At 42.6% G+C, this 18416-nt stretch overlaps 1 protein-coding gene across 1 annotated transcript; it reads left to right on the top strand.

Annotated features, from left to right (window-relative positions):
* The first annotated feature begins 12362 nt into the window (after positions 1-12362).
* Positions 12363-13226, top strand: LOC138748027 (probable G-protein coupled receptor 139). The gene has a single exon (XM_069907728.1). It carries the CDS (start codon positions 12363-12365, stop codon positions 13224-13226), a length of 864 nt encoding a protein of 287 aa, XP_069763829.1.
* Positions 13227-18416: the final 5190 nt, after the last annotated feature.

The raw sequence follows: 18416 nt of genomic DNA, 5'->3' as shown, positions 1-18416 counted from the left end.
ATCTCTCAAACTTAGTTTGGACATTTCTCGTCCCAATACATTGTGGTGTTCCTCAAGCAGGGATTATATCAACAAAATCAGGTCATTATTGGCGTGATGAAGGACTTATTTTGCTTCCATGTGTTCCCACACAAATTGTACTGTCAATTAAGCAGTTCCTGACGCCACAGATGTCGCCGTCTTCGGATTGTGCCCCACCACGTTAATTTCCACGTTAATGGGTCGTTTATTCTACTATCGCCGTTTACCATCCCACTAACTGATAACTGACCATTTTAAACTTTTTCTAAAAAAAAAATTTATTTAAAGGATTTTTGAACAGCATGCAAACAAATGACAAAAAAAAATCAATTTATATATATACACGAAAAGTGTACGCATCCTCCCACCTCCTCAGTAAGCTCCCTTAAGGGAAGGCCAATAAAAATAAACAACAAAATATAAACACTATTTCAAAGTATTTTCAAATTCATATACTCCAAATAAGAAGACCACACTTTAATAAAAAAGAATAATTATCATGCAAGTTACATGCATTTTTTTCCATAATAATACAAGCTGTAAATTCATTATGCCAACGTTCTATGTTGATCTCCACGTTATCTTTCCAAGTACTACTTACACACTACCGTGGTTTAGACAACACTAAACCAACAAATGCAATCTGAAATTTATCCATCTTCAATCCCTTCAAAGAGACCATATAGCCCAACCAAAAAATCGATGAGTCTAATGGTAATTATTTTTTTTTTTAATTTCAAGAACAAAGCTATTTCGAACCCAAAATGGTTGTACTTTAACACAAGACCAAACGGCATGTAAAAACGTTCCAATTCATGATCCACATCTAAAACATGGGTAAGAATTACTAAACCCATAATTTTCTTTTCATTTTTTTCTGGAATCAAATATAACTGATGTAAAAAAAATATAATTATCCATTCCATATCTTACATTCGTAGGATTCCTGCGTGCGTCCTGTCCTAATGTCTCCTTGTCATGTAAATCTCCTTCCAAAATTCGCTGATATTTGTTGATTTGTTGATAAGCAACAGTGTACATGAAACGATGAGTGAAGTGTCAGAATGGAGGATAGAATTGGGGAACATCCTCGGATCTGCCAGACACCAATTTTGCTCTCAGTGTCCACAATACAAATCCACAATTTGTGAATTTAGGACGCCAGAAGGGGGTGTTCAAGAGATTAAGCCCGTGTCAGCATTAATGGGAGAAATGATTCGTGCATTTATGATCCCGAGGCTCCATTTTCCAGAGTTATTCGAATAGCACCAGCTCTTCATGGCCATTGGGTAGAGAATCCAATCCCCAACTTTAAAATCAGGCGCAGACAAATTCTGCATCGAACCTCCAAAGCTGTTTTTGTGGAAAACATATTGGAATATTAAATATTTCCTGATGAAATAAAATGATTTTCAAAGGAAATGAACTGCAGGAAGATATTTCAACCTGCTGTATTTCAAGAAATATACTGTAAATTGAGGAGAGCGGCCCACTGTAAGGTCCATAGGCCAGAATGTGGTGAAGCTTTAAGCAGAGAAGCATTAAAGACCTTCACCGCTGGGTCCAGAAGTATATGTCGCCAGTGTATCAGCTGCTAGTCCAGCAGAGGTTCCGATCCGAGAAGACACAGATTGACCGGGAGTGAATTCAACACTGGGTTATTATGCTGGCAGCTCTGCTGATAGAGGCCGCAGAAGCCCATCTCTGACGTCCTCAAGCCACCCGACTCCTGTCATTATGATCCCCTTCCTGGGATTGTTCCTTTAATGCTACACGGGGAACGGCCAATCAGTGAGTCTTCCTCATTCGCTGGTGTGGCTGATTTCCTAGCTCCCCCAGATTGGCTACTGCTGGCCAGCCCACCGGAATAGGGCGGTGGAGCCGCGTGCTGCTAAGTCAAACGGAGACTTCGAGGCGCATAGCCTGACCCCGTCGCCTGTGTACGCGACGGGCTCCCGTTAGTGGTTCACTACTTCGGGTGTAGTGCTTTTGGCAATCCGCTACAAGACGACCTCACAAAATCGGTATTCTTCGAAGCCTTGTGGTTGGGTGGACAGCCCTTTAACGTGGGGTGGTGCAAGGATGGGTGGTCAGAGTCGAGGAATGGCGGCTGGAGCTGGTCAAGGGTGAAAGTTTCATTTCTCCACCAATATCCAAAAGATATGTTATCCCGGTCTGTTGTATAACTCTGCATGGGCATTCCTCGGGTCTCTGAGGCGTGGGCCTGAGTATCCTGCATCTTATAAAAACATTTAGAAATCTCAAGTTCTTTAGGGTCGAATGTTGTCCTTGAGCCGAACTGCTTTGGCTGTGACGGGGCGAGTGTGCCCAGGTGGTCCTGCAGGCGGCCTCAGGAAAGTCGTCCCCAGTGTTTCTGGCGCCCTGGATTTCCCCCGGAAACACTAATGGTGCGCCATGCACCATAATGGCTGCAGAAACCTCTAAGTCCTCTTTAGGAGCGGCCCCGTTCCCCGGAAGACCCACGGGAGCTCGTCTACCCAGTTCGGGCCATTGATTCTGGCCATGACAGCTGCTTTAAGGTGTCAATAGAATCGTTCCACCAAACCTGAGGGTGGTAAGATGTGGTTTGGTGGAGCAGAGTACCCAGAGGCCTGAGGTAAATTGGGAGACCCTCTCTGAGGTTATATGATCTGGAACCCCGAACGTAGTCAGCCCGTTTAATAGGAAGGTCCCAGCGCACGTTCCTGTGTAGGTGTCTGACAACGAGTCGAGCTTTCTACTTGGTTCAGTAGCTCGCGTGCGCCTCTGGATGTTGATAGGGCGCCAATTACATCCACGTGGACATAGCTGAAATGGCGTCTTCACGGGTTAAATTAACATGGGGGAGGATTTAGTGTGGGTATGAGGTATCGAGGTCTGGCATTGTGTACACCTCCTGGCCTACTGGCATACCTCTTTGCAGAGGCCATGCTAGAAGAATATTCTAGCAACCACTTTGATGGTCTTTTCTATGGCGGTGTGTGTTTTGCCTCGAAAATGATGGGACAAGGCTCACCTGCAGACGGGTCGTAAAGGACAGTCTGTCCCCAACACCCAAACTGTGCATCCTCCAGCTGGACTTAAGTAATTGCAATGCAATGCACCTCAATGTCCTTGTCTACTGCTTGTGTTTCAGCCAGAGCCGTGTAGGCAATGCTCAATGTTGAAGTGTTCACCACCTGTAATGTGGGACGTGACAAGTTATCGGTCACCACATTGTATTTACACGCAATGTGCTGAATGCAAGTAGAAAATACTGAAATATATGAAATGTGACTCTGTTGCGTGGCTGACCATGGGTTGGAAACCTTGCTGAAGGCGAATGTGAGGAAGTTGTGGTCTGCAAAAATTTGAAACTTCCTGCCCTCAAGGAAGTATCTAAAATGTCGGATTTCCAGTTCTCTATCAAAAGCAGTTTATTTGAGTTGAGATGCCCACAAATGTCTACTCAGAAATGCAAGGGGTTGCCAGTGCCAGCTCACCAACTGGGCCAAGATACTCCTTTTTTGCTGCGTCTGGAGCGTTCATTGTGAGAGCGTTGGGTGCATTAAGTTTAGGGTATATCAGGAGGGCAGAGTTGACCAGGAGTTCTTTTGTTCCCTGGAAAGCATCGGATTCATTTTAGTTCCAGGAAATCGTCTTCTTCTTACCGTTCATAAGGAAGAATAAAGGTTTCAATGCAAGAGACGCCCCTGGCAGGATTCTGCTGTAAAAAAATTACCATGCAGGAGAACTCTTGTAGTCCCCTACCTGTCGAATGCCAGAATACCCTCGACGTTGTCGGGTAGTGGTTTGGGCACGTGGAAGTCGACCCTGTGACCTTCAAGCTCCTTGATGGCCAGATACTTCCTTTGTTCTGGAGGTTTCTGGAAGAACTCGGTTATGCGAGCTGTCATGTCCTACTCGTGTCCTACAGCATAGTAGATACGGGTGTAATCAGCCGCTATATTCAGGAGCTTGGCAGCTACAACGAGACTGCATTCATTACAGGCTGATTGATCATTCTTCAGGTCCATGATGCCGGTTGGACCAGTCAGTGGTCACCATTGGAGCGGCTGCATGCCATTGTGATCCTCTTTCTGGGTTTGGTCGCTTAGTGCTACCCAGGAAGCAGCCTATTAGTGAGCTCTTCTAATCCCAGGGTGTGTGTGTTTTTTTCCCGAGCTCCAGCTGATTTGACTGCTGTTGGCTAGCCTATTGGAGTGGGTGCTATAGCCATGTGATTCTGAGTCAAGTGCCGACTTGGTTGCGAGAGGCCCATCTTGACCGTGGGCTCCTGTGGTTTGCCGTTGCTTTTGGTAAGGCGTGGTCGGTTAATGCTCCACAAGCCCTCGACGAACTGCTGAACAACATCACTCGCCTTTATTTTAGTCAACAACAACGCCTCCTTTACTTTGAGACCGTCCACATCTTGCTGTGTCAGTCACGAGTTGTTTCCACTGTGTGGAAAGAGGATGAATCTGATCATTCAATTTCGATTCAGGCAGCTTCGCCCCGTTACGAGCCCAAAGGACCCTAAAATCCAGCAGCAATAGACACTCACAATGACAAGTAGTTACTTAAATAAAAATTGTTTTCAATATCTTTGGACATGAATATAGAATTAAATTTTAATATTTCTCTTAGCAACTAAACCCAAATTAACCACGGTTAATTATAAGCACACGTGTATATGATGTGTGTGTAAATGCAAGAGAAAAATATTTGGTACACGGTTTAATCTCACTTCTCATTTCTCCACGTTCCCATGTTGCAGACAATTCTTCTACTGTGTACAGAATTTAACATGTATAAAATTCATCAGGCTCTGGTGCTCGAAAGGTAAATATTTCCCAGTCAGGAAAGTTGCGGTAGGGTTTGCAGAGAGAGATTTGTTGTTCCAGGATTTCCACAACTGAACCACCATCATTAGTCACCTCATTATCCTGCTGATGAAATTCGTCCCATCAAGAAGATAACCTCTTTATTTTAGGCTAACACAGAGTTCCTTTCTGTTCCACAGATTCCAAGAGAAACATCAGTCAGTTAGCACTTCCAGCCATTCACAGCTCGAGAGATTTTTTCAGTTCCATCAAGCTTCTTCCGCTTGTTTCAGTGCTCTCTCTCTCTCTCTCTCACTCTCTCTCTCTCTCTCCCTCTCTCTCTCTCTCTCTCTCTCTCTCTCTCTCTCTTTCTGAGTATCTTTCATTCATGTCTTTAGGTAAACAAAAGTGACCTTTACGTGTCCACTTTGCAGTGAAGTCACATCTCGAAAATATGTTCAAAACAGACGACCTGACTCCAGTCCAAGACAATAGTATATTCATTTCATGACATCATTTGAATTAGCACCTACTTGTGAAATGTGCACAGCATTCTCCATAGTTTATGTAAAGTTACTGAATAGGAATTCTGCAATATTTTAAATAAGATCTCTTTTAAAGTGTGTGTATGTATGCAACCTACTCCACTTTTACCAATGTATCTCCCAAATAATCCATTACATATTCTATAATAACTCCCATCCTTTTAAGGAATTTTTACTCGAATTAAAATTCAGTAAAAACTAAACTGTCTTTAAAAATCACTGCACATATAACAAATCACTATATATTTTAAATTATATAGAATATATATAGAGAGAGCGAGAGAGGGATAGAGAGTGAAACATGTTATAGTAAAGTAACAACGTTAAGAGCATTTTATACATGATCAATATTATCATCTTGACAAATAATCTATCTGCTCTAATATTATTTGAACCTCTGATATGAATAATTTGCAAATTATATTCTTGTAATATCAAACCCAAGATAAAAAATAATCTTCTGTTCTTGTTCTTCATTTTATTCAAAAACACCGGAGATTTTGTTCACGAAATATCACAATTGATTCCAGAGAGTTTCTGAGATATACATCAAAATTCTGCAGAGCAAACGCAATAGACAACTGTTCTTTTGCAATAATGGAATAGTTACTTTGATAAACATTGATATTTTTTGAAAATTAGGCAACTGGATGGTCAATTACATTATGTATTTGCAATAAAGTTGAATCTGCTGCTCCCTCACTCGCACACACTGCTATAGAAAAAGACCCACTGATTATTCTGGATCTTCAATATCGAAAAGTCTTTGTGTCAAATCAGCTTTATTCTGATTTTTTCTGAATTTTCCATTCTTCCCATTTCCATTACCATTGTCCTTTCTCTTAGGTGACAATGATGATGATCGCCCATTCCCTCATATATCTGGCAATGAATTAGCAACCATTAATGCATCATGGTCATTTTCAAAAAACTGAGATTGAAAATTCCCATAAAAAACGTTCAATACTGTCAGATAATGAAAAGCAAATGTATGTGTTCTTCTTTCTTTCTTTGGCTTGGCTTCGCGGACGAAGATTTATGGAGGGGGTAAAAAGTCCACGTCAGCTGCAGGCTCGTTTGTGGCTGACCAGTCCGATGCGGGACAGGCAGACACGATTGCAGCGGTTGCAAGGGAAAATTGGTTGGTTGGGGTTGGGTGTTGGGTTTTTCCTCCTTTGCCTTTTGTCAGTGAGGTGGGCTCTGCGGTCTTCTTCAAAGGAGGCTGCTGCCCGCCAAACTGTGAGGCGCCAAGATGCACGGTTTGAGGCGTTATCAGCCCACTGGCGGTGGTCAATGTGGCAGGCACCAAGAGATTTCTTTAGGCAGTCCTTGTACCTTTTCTTTGGTGCACCTCTGTCACGGTGGCCAGTGGAGAGCTCGCCATATAATACGATCTTGGGAAGGCGATGGTCCTCCATTCTGGAGACGTGACCCATCCAGCGCAGCTGGACTTTCAGCAGCGTGGACTCGATGCTGTCGACCTCTGCCATCTCGAGTACCTCGACGTTAGGGGTGTGAGCGCTCCAATGGATGTTGAGGATGGAGCGGAGACAACGCTGGTGGAAGCGTTCTAGGAGCCCTAGGTGGTGCCGGTAGAGGACCCATGATTCGGAGCCGAACAGGAGTGTGGGTATGACAACGGCTCTGTATACGCTTATCTTTGTGAGGTTTTTCAGTTGGTTGTTTTTCCAGACTCTTTTGTGTAGTCTTCCAAAGGCGCTATTTGCCTTGGCGAGTCTGTTGTCTATCTCATTGTCGATCCTTGCATCTGATGAAATGGTGCAGCCGAGATAGGTAAACTGGTTGACCGTTTTGAGTTTTGTGTGCCCGATGGAGATGTGGGGGGGCTGGTAGTCATGGTGGGGAGCTGGCTGATGGAGGACCTCAGTTTTCTTCAGGCTGACTTCCAGGCCAAACATTTTGGCAGTTTCCGCAAAGCAGGACGTCAAGCGCTGAAGAGCTGGCTCTGAATGGGCAACTAAAGCGGCATCATCTGCAAAGAGTAGTTCACGGACAAGTTTCTCTTGTGTCTTGGTGTGAGCTTGCAGGTGCCTCAGATTGAAGAGACTGCCATCCGTGCGGTACCGGATGTAAACAGCGTCTTCATGTATGTGTACATATATAGATATTAGCCAAATTAAATTCCTGCCGTCTTCTAATAATTTCTTTACTCAAATCTGCATAAAAAACACCCTGTTATTTTGAACCCTCATTGCAGCCTGATTTTGTCTTGCTTTCTGAGCTGCCAGTCAAAGTATAATTTCTCTATCCTGATATTTCAAACAATGAATCAAGACTGCCTGTGGTAATTGTCCTGGTAATGGTTTCTTCCTTAATGTTCTATGCACTCGATCTAATTCCAAACCATCCAGAAAGATTCTCTGCCCAACACTTGGGATCCATTTCTTAATAAACTTCACCAGATCTGAACCCTACATATCTTGTGGAAGACCTATTGTCTTAACATTATTTGTATGACTTCGGTTTTTTATCGAATCAATCGATAATAATCAATCAATAATTCCTTCTTCTGTATCCCCCAATCAACAGTGAGATCTTCCACTTATTCCATTTTTCTCCAATATGTTCCATTTGATTCTTACATTCAAGAAAAGCTTCCTTGATCTTTCTAAAGTTGTCTTGTACAGTATCCACTGATAATATACATCAAGTAACATCACTCTTAACTACATTAATATCTTGCTTCACAAAAGTTATTTCTTCACACATAGTGTTCATTTTAGTATTCATTTCAGAAAATCCTTGAGTCATCTGATTCGCCATCTGCATTGACATATGTTTCATATGCTGCAAAACCCCTTCCAAAATTGTAAACAGAGAATCCATTCCAGGATCCATCACCATCCTTTGAGGCGTACCTTCTTTAGTCTCAGTCTCCAGTTCTACAAATTCTAGTAAAAGTGAGCTCTCTTCTTCCTCCAAAACCATGGGTCCTCTTCCGGTGTGACTGATGGTGGATCTCATCAGCCCGCCGACGTTTGGACTCCCCCACAACCCACAGTTTCCCCAAAGTTTTGCGGACTCTTGACACACCGCGCATGCCCAGCAAGTCCACTGAACACGGAGATGTGTCTTCACGCTTCACTCTGCATATCTGGCACACCAGGCAATGCCGCAGGCTCGTGGTTCTATCCTTACTCGGCCGACCCACCTACGCACCTGGACTCATAACTGCGTGAGTCAAAACTGGTCGAACTCATCACTTAGTCAGCGCAATCTTGCTATAATACTCTGCTATTCCAAAAAAAGCTCTCACTGCATTGGAAATAGGAAACTCAGAAATTGCATTCACTTTTGCTTGAATCGGTGAAACTTTGCCATGACCAACTACATGACCCAAGAATGCCACAGTGGAATTTACATTCACTCTTCACTATGTGAACAATTTGTCCAATACCTTCAATTGTTCTTCCCATGTGACATTATTTGTGACCAAGTCATGAATATAACCATCTGTAGGCCTAAACACTTGGATTACTGAAGTAATCATCCTTTGAAATGTTGCAGGGGCATTTTGCATGCCAGAGGTAACACATTCTACTCGTATAAACCGGGTGGAATAACAAATCCTGAAATATTCCTTCCTCTCTGAGTTAAAGGCACACACCAGTAACCCTTCAAGAAATTCAACTTATTAAGAAATATAGCTTTGCCAATTTTATCAATACAGTCATCTATTCCTGGAATCAGATAAACATCTATTTTAGCTACTGAATTAACATTACCGTAATCTGTACAGAACCTAACAGTTCCATCTGGTTTTGGTACCAGAATAGAAGGAGAACACCAATTTGAGTTTAAAGGTCTAATATTATAATTTCTCAACATATATTCCACCTCCTGATCCATGACTTTACTTTTCTGAGTGTTTATTCTCTATGGGTGTTGTTTAATGGGACTTCATTATCCAACACCCACATGGTGATAAATCACTGATGTCCTTTTTGGAGTGGAAGGAAACAGATCTGTGTATTTTAAAATTGATTCCTTCAACTGCATCTGATATTGTGACTGAAGTTGTCCTAACCTTACCCGCAAAATTTCGAAAATTACTGATTATACCATCACGTGGTTTCTTTTAGGTTCCCCTAACAAGATCATAACTTCATGATCCTTAACTTCCCCTACCCTGTCAAGAGCTAACACCTCTCATACAGATTGTTCACCATTATCTTCATAATAGGGTTTCAACATGTGAAAAACCTGAGTTTTATTCCTTTTATCTGGAGTATTAACAAAAAAGTTAATATCATTCCGTTTTGATATCACAGTCTAACTTTCACGGGATTTTCATGTGTTTGAAACAAAATCAAAACCTTACTTCCTATCTTAAATTTCCTCACTTGTGTTTTCATGTCAAATAAATGCTTAATTTTACCTGGAGACATTTCGAAATTCTCTTGAGCCAAAATCCACACTTTCTGTAGCCTATACTTAAATTTAGAAACATAATCCGACAAGTCCAACCGCACATGCTCATTAACCCATTTTTCTTTCATCAACATCAAAAGCCCTCTTATCTGATGTTCACATACAATTTCAAAAAAGCTGAACCCTAATCACACTTGTACAACTGCACTTGATGCAAATAACAATAAATGATTTCCTTCATTACAATCTTTTCCAATCTCCAGACAATAAATTCTCATCATATATTTATGAGTAGAATGAAATCTTTCCAAAGATCCGTGAGTTACAGGAAGGTACACAAATGAGGAGATCTGTTTTCTTCCACACTCATAAATTAACTGTTGAAATAACCCAGACATAAAATTATATCCCTAATAACTCTGACATTCTACAGGCAATCCAAAAACTGTGGAAAAACTTTCCAGAGCCTTTATCATCATTTTGGCTTTAATATTCATTAATGGTATAGCTTTTTGAAATCTTGACGGTGTACACATAATTGCTAATAAGTACTGATTTCCAGACATAGTTTTCGGCAAGGGACGTACACAACCTACATTACCCTAGTGGAAGGTTCCCCAACAACAGGAATAGGTTGTAAAGGAGCCACTGGAGGACCCTGGTTAGGTTTCCCCACAACCTGACAAAAATGACATGTCCTCCACCAATTATAACATCCTTTCTCAAACCAGGCTAGAAATATTGTTTCAAAATCTTATTAATGGTTTTCTTTACGCCAAGATGACCACATGAAGGTGGGATAAATTTTCATCTTCTCTAATTAATACTGTCTTTCACCCAATTCAAACTCATATTTCCTCTGCTTTCAGCCTCTTCTCTTTGCTTTTTAGCCTCTTCTCTTTGCCATTGGCATCATTTCTTTGCCTTCCAGCCTCTTCACATTACCTTCAAGCTTGGTCTTTGTTTCTCGGCCTCCAACACCCTCCTTTATTCTCTTTCTTATTCCATCCTCAATTTCTCCAATTCCAATTGAAATTCACCAAATCTATCCTCTGGAAAACTTTCTAAGACTCTCTGAAAAAATCTACCCTCTTCGATATTTCACTATAATTCTCTGAATTTCTAATTTTCTCATCCAATTTTAAAATTCAGTCAGTTTTAATGCCTTAAATCTCAGTTCTTCTTTTCTCTTGCTCATCAGCTCTGCAAGTGATGGTCCTGACAAAAAACATATTGTTTTTCACACTCAAGCATTAAATTAGCTTGGAAAAACAAGGAGTAATAAACCATAAAACTCATGTTCAATCGATCGGAAGATCCCCATAAAATGTTAGGAGCCCAAAGGAACCCAAAACCTAGAAGCAATAGACATTTAGCAAGGCAAATGTTTTTTTTTAAACAAAATTGATATTAATCAACTTTGAACGGGAAAACAGTATCAAATTCTAACATCTCTATTAACACAACTACGCCCAACTTAACCCCATTTTAATTGTAATCGCACGTGAAGGTGACATATGTGTAAATGTAAGAAAAATTCTTTGATTCACAATTCAATCTCGCTTCTCATTCTTCCAAGTTGTCAAGTTACAGTCAATTCTAATACTGTACACAGAATTTAACATGTATAATATTCACCAGGTTTTGTTCCACGAAAGGAAAATGGTTACTACTCAGGAAGATTCTCGTAGGGTTTGAAGAGAGAAATTTGTTGTTCTAGGATTTCCACAACTGAGGAATCACCATTAGGCACCTCAATGTCTGGCTGATGAAACTTGTCCCATGAGGGTTTTCCAAATGGTAACGTCTTTCTTCAGGCTACCACAGATTTTCCTTCTGTTCTACTTATTCCAAGAGAAAAATCAGTCAGATAGTATTTCCAGCCATCCACCGCTCTGGTGTTTGTTTCAGTTCCTATAATCTTCTCCTGCTTCTTTCAGCAGTCGCTCTCTCTTTCTCTCTCTCTCTCTCTCTCTCTCTCTCTCTCTCTCTCTCTCTCTCTCTCTCTCTCTCTCTCTCTCTCTCTCTCTCTCTCTCTCTCTCTCTCTCACTCACTCACTCACTCGCTCAATTTCTCTCCCCCTCTCCCACTCCCTCCCAATTGTCGGAAGGCCTATGTGACTCTCTCATTTGCAAAATCACTGGCAATCTACGACAAACAATAAGAGTTAGTTTTCTTGGTCAAGCTGTTCTCTTTAGGTAAACAAAACCCACGAGTGACCTTTGAGTAAGCACTTTGCAGAAAGGTCAGAAGCTTCTGACAATGTTCAACACAGTCGATTTGATTCCAGTCCAAGACATTCAATTAGAACCTAATTGTAAAATGTGCATGACATTCTCCATAGTTTGTGTAAAGGTAATGAATATGAATTCTTCAATATTTCAAAAAAAAATCTGTTTTAAAGTATATGTGTGTGTGTAACCGACTGTAATTCTACAAATAACGTCCCATATATTCCATTACGTATTCTATCACAACCCGAAGCTTTGTCTCATTCTGGACAAATGTCCTTACCCTACACACAATGTCCATTTGATTAGTCTGAATATAGTTTGAAGTAAATAACTACATTTATAATTCATTTCAGTTAATTTGACGGCAATGGTGATCCTGTCACGCCGAAATTGTGGCCTCTCCAGATGTATCACTCGCTACTTGGTGGCGATGGCAGCAGCAGATCTGATGGTGGTCCTCGTTGCTGTTATAATGCAACAAATTAACTTTATTTATTTATTCGCATATTTCTTGTTTAAATCTCCATTGTGTTCTGTGACCCTTGTCCTGCAGCTCGTAAACTCGCACTGTTCTGTTTGGTTCACTGTTGCTTTCACTTTCGATCGCTACATGGCCATCTGCTGTGATAAACTGCGGAAACAATACTGCACCGAGAGAACGGCGACAGTGGTGATAGCGACTGCTGCTGCAGGAGGCGTTGCTGTGTCTGTTCCATTCTACTTTGCAGTGGATCCACGGCGCTGTGTTACCACTGTAGAATATATAACATCACCAGCTTGGACATCGTACGGATTATTATTTATTATAATTAACCCGTTATCACCAATTGGTTTAATTGCGATGTTTAATACATTAACCGTCAGATATATTACCGCTGCGAACAGAGTGCGCCGGGAACTGCGCTGCAGCGGTCAGAAACAGAAAGACCCCGAGGTGGAGAAACGGAGAAAGTCCATGATTTTGTTATTCGCGATTTCTGCCAATTTCATTTTACTCTGGATGCCACATGTTGTACATTCGACTAAATGGAAAAAGGAAAACTATTTCTACACCGACAAATATTTCAGCACGCCGATCTATATCCTGCAACAATTTGGATTCATGTTACGAATGCTCAGCACGTGCACCAACACGTGTATCTATGCGCTGACACAGCGGAGATTCAGGGAGCAACTGAAGAGTGGATTCAAATATCTGATTAACTTTACAAATGAAACGAAAACCAGATAATCTTGTTTTGACGTTTTCGAAATCATATTGAGAAGACAGTTATTGAAAACATATTTAAAGCTACGAGATGCCCGCAATTTCGGTGGTATTGACCAGTATTTATAATTATGAATTTTGCAGCGTCATATTTTATATCTGTTGAAGTGCACATTGTTAGTCGAATGTTCCTTTAATTTAAAATTTCTCAGCCTTTTGTCTTGTTTTCCAGTTTTAAAAAAATACTGGAACTGTTTTATTTCCAGGCATTGATAACAGTTCGGAAATATAGCAATGAAAATGCAAAATGATTAGCTTCAGAAAGATTAGAGTGGTTATGGGACTTGGTGGGAGTTGGTGTAGGTATAGACTCGAATGTCCGAGCTGGCCTCCTTTTGTCGATTAATTGTTATATGATTATATTATATGGTTAAAAGGATATATGGATAAAAGGATACTCTCTCTGCAAACAAGAATAGATCTGTTCAGTTTTCAGTCCTTGAGAGACGAATTTCTCTGTTTGTTCCGATCAGCCACGGCATCCAGCCCTTTCCTTCTGAACACACATTTGTTTTCAGTATGTGAAACTCTCCGCTAATTATTTGTTTATTTTCAATTCAACGTTTCGCACTGCACTTGGTTTTGCGCAGATTACTTTGAAATGTGCAATTTGACATTGTCTTGAATTTATTTTAGGGTTTTGAATGCTTGATATACAAACCCAATTCCCCAGATTTGATACTGGTTATTTGACGCATGTTGGACCTGCTGCCCAGCCTGTCTCATTTGCCTGAATTTGGCCCTTTTCTCTCCAAACTCTCCCTTTCCCTGAACCTCAATCTCTTGAACGTTACAATTGCTGCACTGCTAGCATGTCCTTGTCCACTAAACCTTTCCCATCAATCGCCCCTTTGCCCATGTCCCTGCGGCCACAGGAATTGCTGCACTTGCACCCAAACCTCATCCCTCACCACCAGTAGAAAGAAACATGTTAACTCGTGTATCTGCATGAATTATCTAGAGCATTAGGTCTCCCTTCCATTGTGACCTACTTCCTATTGGAGAAACTGGCCGCAGTTCTGGCAGATGCCTTCCCTGAATACATTCCCTCTGTCTGCCTTAGAGACAGGAGTCTCCTAGTGGCCAACCATTTCAATTCCGCGTCACACTACCATGGCTCTCTATGGCTTCATGTACTGTCCTGCCAAGACTACCGTAAATTGGAGGAGAAACACTTAATTACTCTGATGGTCACTCTCCATCAGGATGGAATTAACATCCATCTCTCCGATTTCCGCTTGCCTACTCTCTGTTCTCCCTCCCTTCCCATTCCCCATTTCTTCTTTCTTTCAGTCCTTCTCCTTCTTCGCTTTCCATTCGCAGAGCCATTCCTCCTGCTTCTCATTCCTGGTGTGTTCTCCCTCTATTATCCACCTATTCCACCCTGCCTTTGGGACCGTGCTGTTCCCCAGACCCTTCCCCTCATCATATTATCTGAGTTCCTCCCGCAAACCCCGATGAAGGACTCAACCTTTGAATATACATTCCTCTCTTTGACTTGCTGAGTTTCACCAGCGATATGCTTTCACCTCACCTTCGATGTCTGCAGACTTTCAGAATCCGAATCAGGATCAGGATTTATTGTCATGAAGTTTGGCGTTTTCCGACATCATCGTATAATCATACATATTAGAAAGAACTTACAAATATCTATCAAAAATAAAATAAATTGCACGAAACTTAACGCCGTGTCTGGTTCATTGATCATTCAGGAATCTGATGGCAGCGGGGAAGAAGCTGTCCTTTTACCGTTGAGTCTCTTATTTAGGTTCTGATGGTAGCAGAGTGAGGAGGACCTGGACTGGTTTGTGGCGTATTTCAAGATAGAGGCTGTTTTTTAAAGACTTTACCTCAGGTCAATGTCCTCCATGCAGTGGATGCTGGTGCCTGTGATGTCACCGGCAGGGTTAACACCTCCCTGGAGTTTATTCTTGTGTTGGGAGTTGGCGCCTCCGTTCCAGGCATTGATGTAACCACCCAGAATGCTTTCCGCGATGCACTTTTTGAAGCTTTAAAGTCTTTAGCAAAATGCTGAATCTCCTCAAATGTCCAACAATATACTGTTGCTGACGAGCCTGCTTTGTGATTGCAGCAACTTGAAGACTCCAGGACAGATCCTTGGAGAAGTTGACAGCCAGGAATTTTAAGCTCTTGACCCTCCCCACTACTGACCCCACGAGGGGCAACTGGGTCCTGTCTCCCAGATTGGTCCTGAAATCCACAATCGTCTTCTTGGTTTTATTCACGTTCTGTTTGTATCATCTGTCATTAAGTATCTGTCATTAAGTATCTGTCAGATACAGCTCATTGCTGTATCTGACCCGACCTTGTTGGTTTTCGTGCAGTTGGATAATCATGTTGAGGAACTTTGGGGGACATCCGATGCGCTCTAGTATTTGCCAAAGCCCTTTCCTGCTCACGGTGTCGAAGGCTTTGGTGAGGTCAACAAAGGTGATGTAGAGACATATAAGGCAATCGAACAACTGAAAAGTGGCAAAGTAGCAGGTATGGATGGAATCCCCCCAGAAGTCTGGAAGGCTGGCGGCAAAACTCTGCATGCCAAACTGCATGAGTTTTTCAAGCTTTGTTGGGACCAAGGTAAACTGCCTCAGGATCTTCGTGATGCCACCATCATCACCCTGTACAAAAACAAAGGCGAGAAATCAGACTGCTCAAACTACAGGGGAATCACGTTGCTCTCCATTGCAGGCAAAATCTTCGCTAGGATTCTACTAAATAGAATAATACCTAGTGTCGCTGAGAATATTCTCCCAGAATCACAGTGCGGCTTTCGCGCAAACAGAGGAACCACTGACATGGTCTTTGCCCTCAGACAGCTCCAAGAATAGTGCAGAGAACAAAACAAAAAAAAGCATGAATGTAATGCTGCTGCAATGGCAGTGACGTCATCAACATGTGATCTATCTCACCCCCTCTCCCTCCATGACCCCCTCAGGGCAGGGATGGCGGGCAGGGGCCGACAGGGCAGGGGGGGCCAGTGTGAGCCATCGGGGCAGTGGGGTCAGCTAGTGTGGTCTGTGACAGCCCTGCTGGCCACTCCGGCACCTCACCGGGCTGCTTCGGCCTGTGTGGCCGCCTCTCAGTGCCAGCGGCTCAATAAGTGGCAGAGCAATGGCCGTCTTTCCTACCCATAATCCCACACACAGCTGGAACAGCTGCTCCAGACAATGGACATAAGAGTAGCACTGGAGCAGCCTTTTAACTGCCTCTGCAGCTGGACTCGAAGTGGAGGCCTAGCTTGTAAACACCTTTACTCATCTTCAATCTATCGAGGTAGGTACTCTCAGTGGTGGAGCATATTGATGCAGGACCTATCTAAAATAGACAACCTGTGTTGCTGGGAGATGATGTTGGGTCCAGAAAAGGTTCGTAGTGAGTAGAGCAGTGGACGCTACCAGGTGCATAGTGTACGAATTTCAGCACCGCCTGTGTGAATCAGGTTCAGTTGGTCTGGTCACAAGGGTTTGCAGCACAACAATTTGTAGAAGAGCATGGGAAAATATTGCGGGAATGTATGAGTGTGGGAAAATGTTAAATCGTACACAATTAATGCTCCTAATGTCTTACAGTCTTATAAAAGTGTGCTAAAGAGGTGCTAAATACAATTGGCCTCAGCCTGCCCTTGTAACTGCCGATTGAAATTGGCAAGAAAAGCATATCTCATGCAATAATTCAGATGACAATTTGATTACCTATCATATCAACAATGGAACATTTATAGACATTTAATAAGCTGGCAGGCATTTGTTGGCAGATAGCTACAGTTGCTCTAATGAAAAACCATTCTGTAACCTCAACCTTGGCAGCATTAACAATTGTATTTTTTAGGTTTGAATGTCTATCTGTGAAAATTGCTAAAATCAACAGAAATAGTCAACCATTTATAAACTGTGTATAGCATTATAATAACACCTTACAAAGCCGTCCTGTCCAGAGAAGAAACAAGCCTTCCGTCGCGCATGCAGCCATCTTCAGCGCAAACTCCGGGAGATCCAAAATGAGTGGTGGACTAGCCTCGCCAAACGAACCCAGCTCAGCGCGGACATTGGCGACTTCAGGGGTTTCTACGAGGCTCTAAAGGCTGTGTACGGCCCCTCACCCCAAGTCCAAAGCCCGCTGCGCAGCTCAGACGGCAAAGTCCTCCTCAGCGACAAGATCTCCATCCTCAACCGATGGTCAGAACACTTCCAATCTCTTTTCAGTGCCAACCGCTCAGTCCAAGATTCCGCCCTGCTCCAGCTCCCTCAACAGCCCCTAAGGCTAGAGCTGGATGAGGTTCCCACCCTGGATGAGACATATAAGGCAATCGAACAACTGAAAAGTGGCAAAGCAGCAGGTATGGATGGAATCCCCCCAGAAGTCTGGAAGGCTGGCGGCAAAACTCTGCATGCCAAACTGCATGAGTTTTTCAAGCTTTGTTGGGACCAAGGTAAACTGCCTCAGGATCTTCGTGATGCCACCATCATCACCCTGTACAAAAACAAAGGCGAGAAATCAGACTGCTCAAACTACAGGGGAATCACGTTGCTCTCCATTGCAGGCAAAATCTTCGCTAGGATTCTACTAAATAGAATAATACCTAGTGTCGCCGAGAATATTCTCCCAGAATCACAGTGCGGCTTTCGCGCAAACAGAGGAACTACTGACATGGTCTTTGCCCTCAGACAGCTCCAAGAAAAATGCAGAGAACAAAACAAAGGACTCTACATCACCTTTGTTGACCTCACCAAAGCCTTCGACACCGTGAGCAGGAAAGGGCTTTGGCAAATACTAGAGCGCATCGGATGTCCCCCAAAGTTCCTCAACATGATTATCCAACTGCACGAAAACCAACAAGGTCGGGTCAGATACAGCAATGAGCTCTCTGAACCCTTCTCCATTAACAATGGCGTGAAGCAAGGCTGTGTTCTGGCACCAACCCTCTTTTAAATCTTCTTCAGCATGATGCTGAACCAAGCCATGAAAGACCCCAACAATGAAGACGCTGTTTACATCCGGTACCGCACGGATGGCAGTCTCTTCAATCTGAGGCGCCTGCAAGCTCACACCAAGACACAAGAGAAACTTGTCCGTGAACTACTCTTTGCAGACGATGCCGCTTTAGTTGCCCATTCAGAGCCAGCTCTTCAGCGC

This window comes from Narcine bancroftii, chromosome 13 (genome assembly GCF_036971445.1).
Source record: "Narcine bancroftii isolate sNarBan1 chromosome 13, sNarBan1.hap1, whole genome shotgun sequence".
In the NCBI taxonomy this organism is placed as follows: domain Eukaryota; kingdom Metazoa; phylum Chordata; class Chondrichthyes; order Torpediniformes; family Narcinidae; genus Narcine; species Narcine bancroftii.
The sequence above is the reverse complement of the archived record's forward strand: the minus strand, read 5'-3'. Positions and strand labels throughout refer to the sequence as shown.

What these genes read in the sequence shown, in the direction of transcription:
- LOC138748027 (XM_069907728.1), top strand. Translation starts at nt 12,363, where the DNA reads ATGGTGATCCTGTCACGCCGAAATTGTGGCCTCTCCAGATGTATCACT.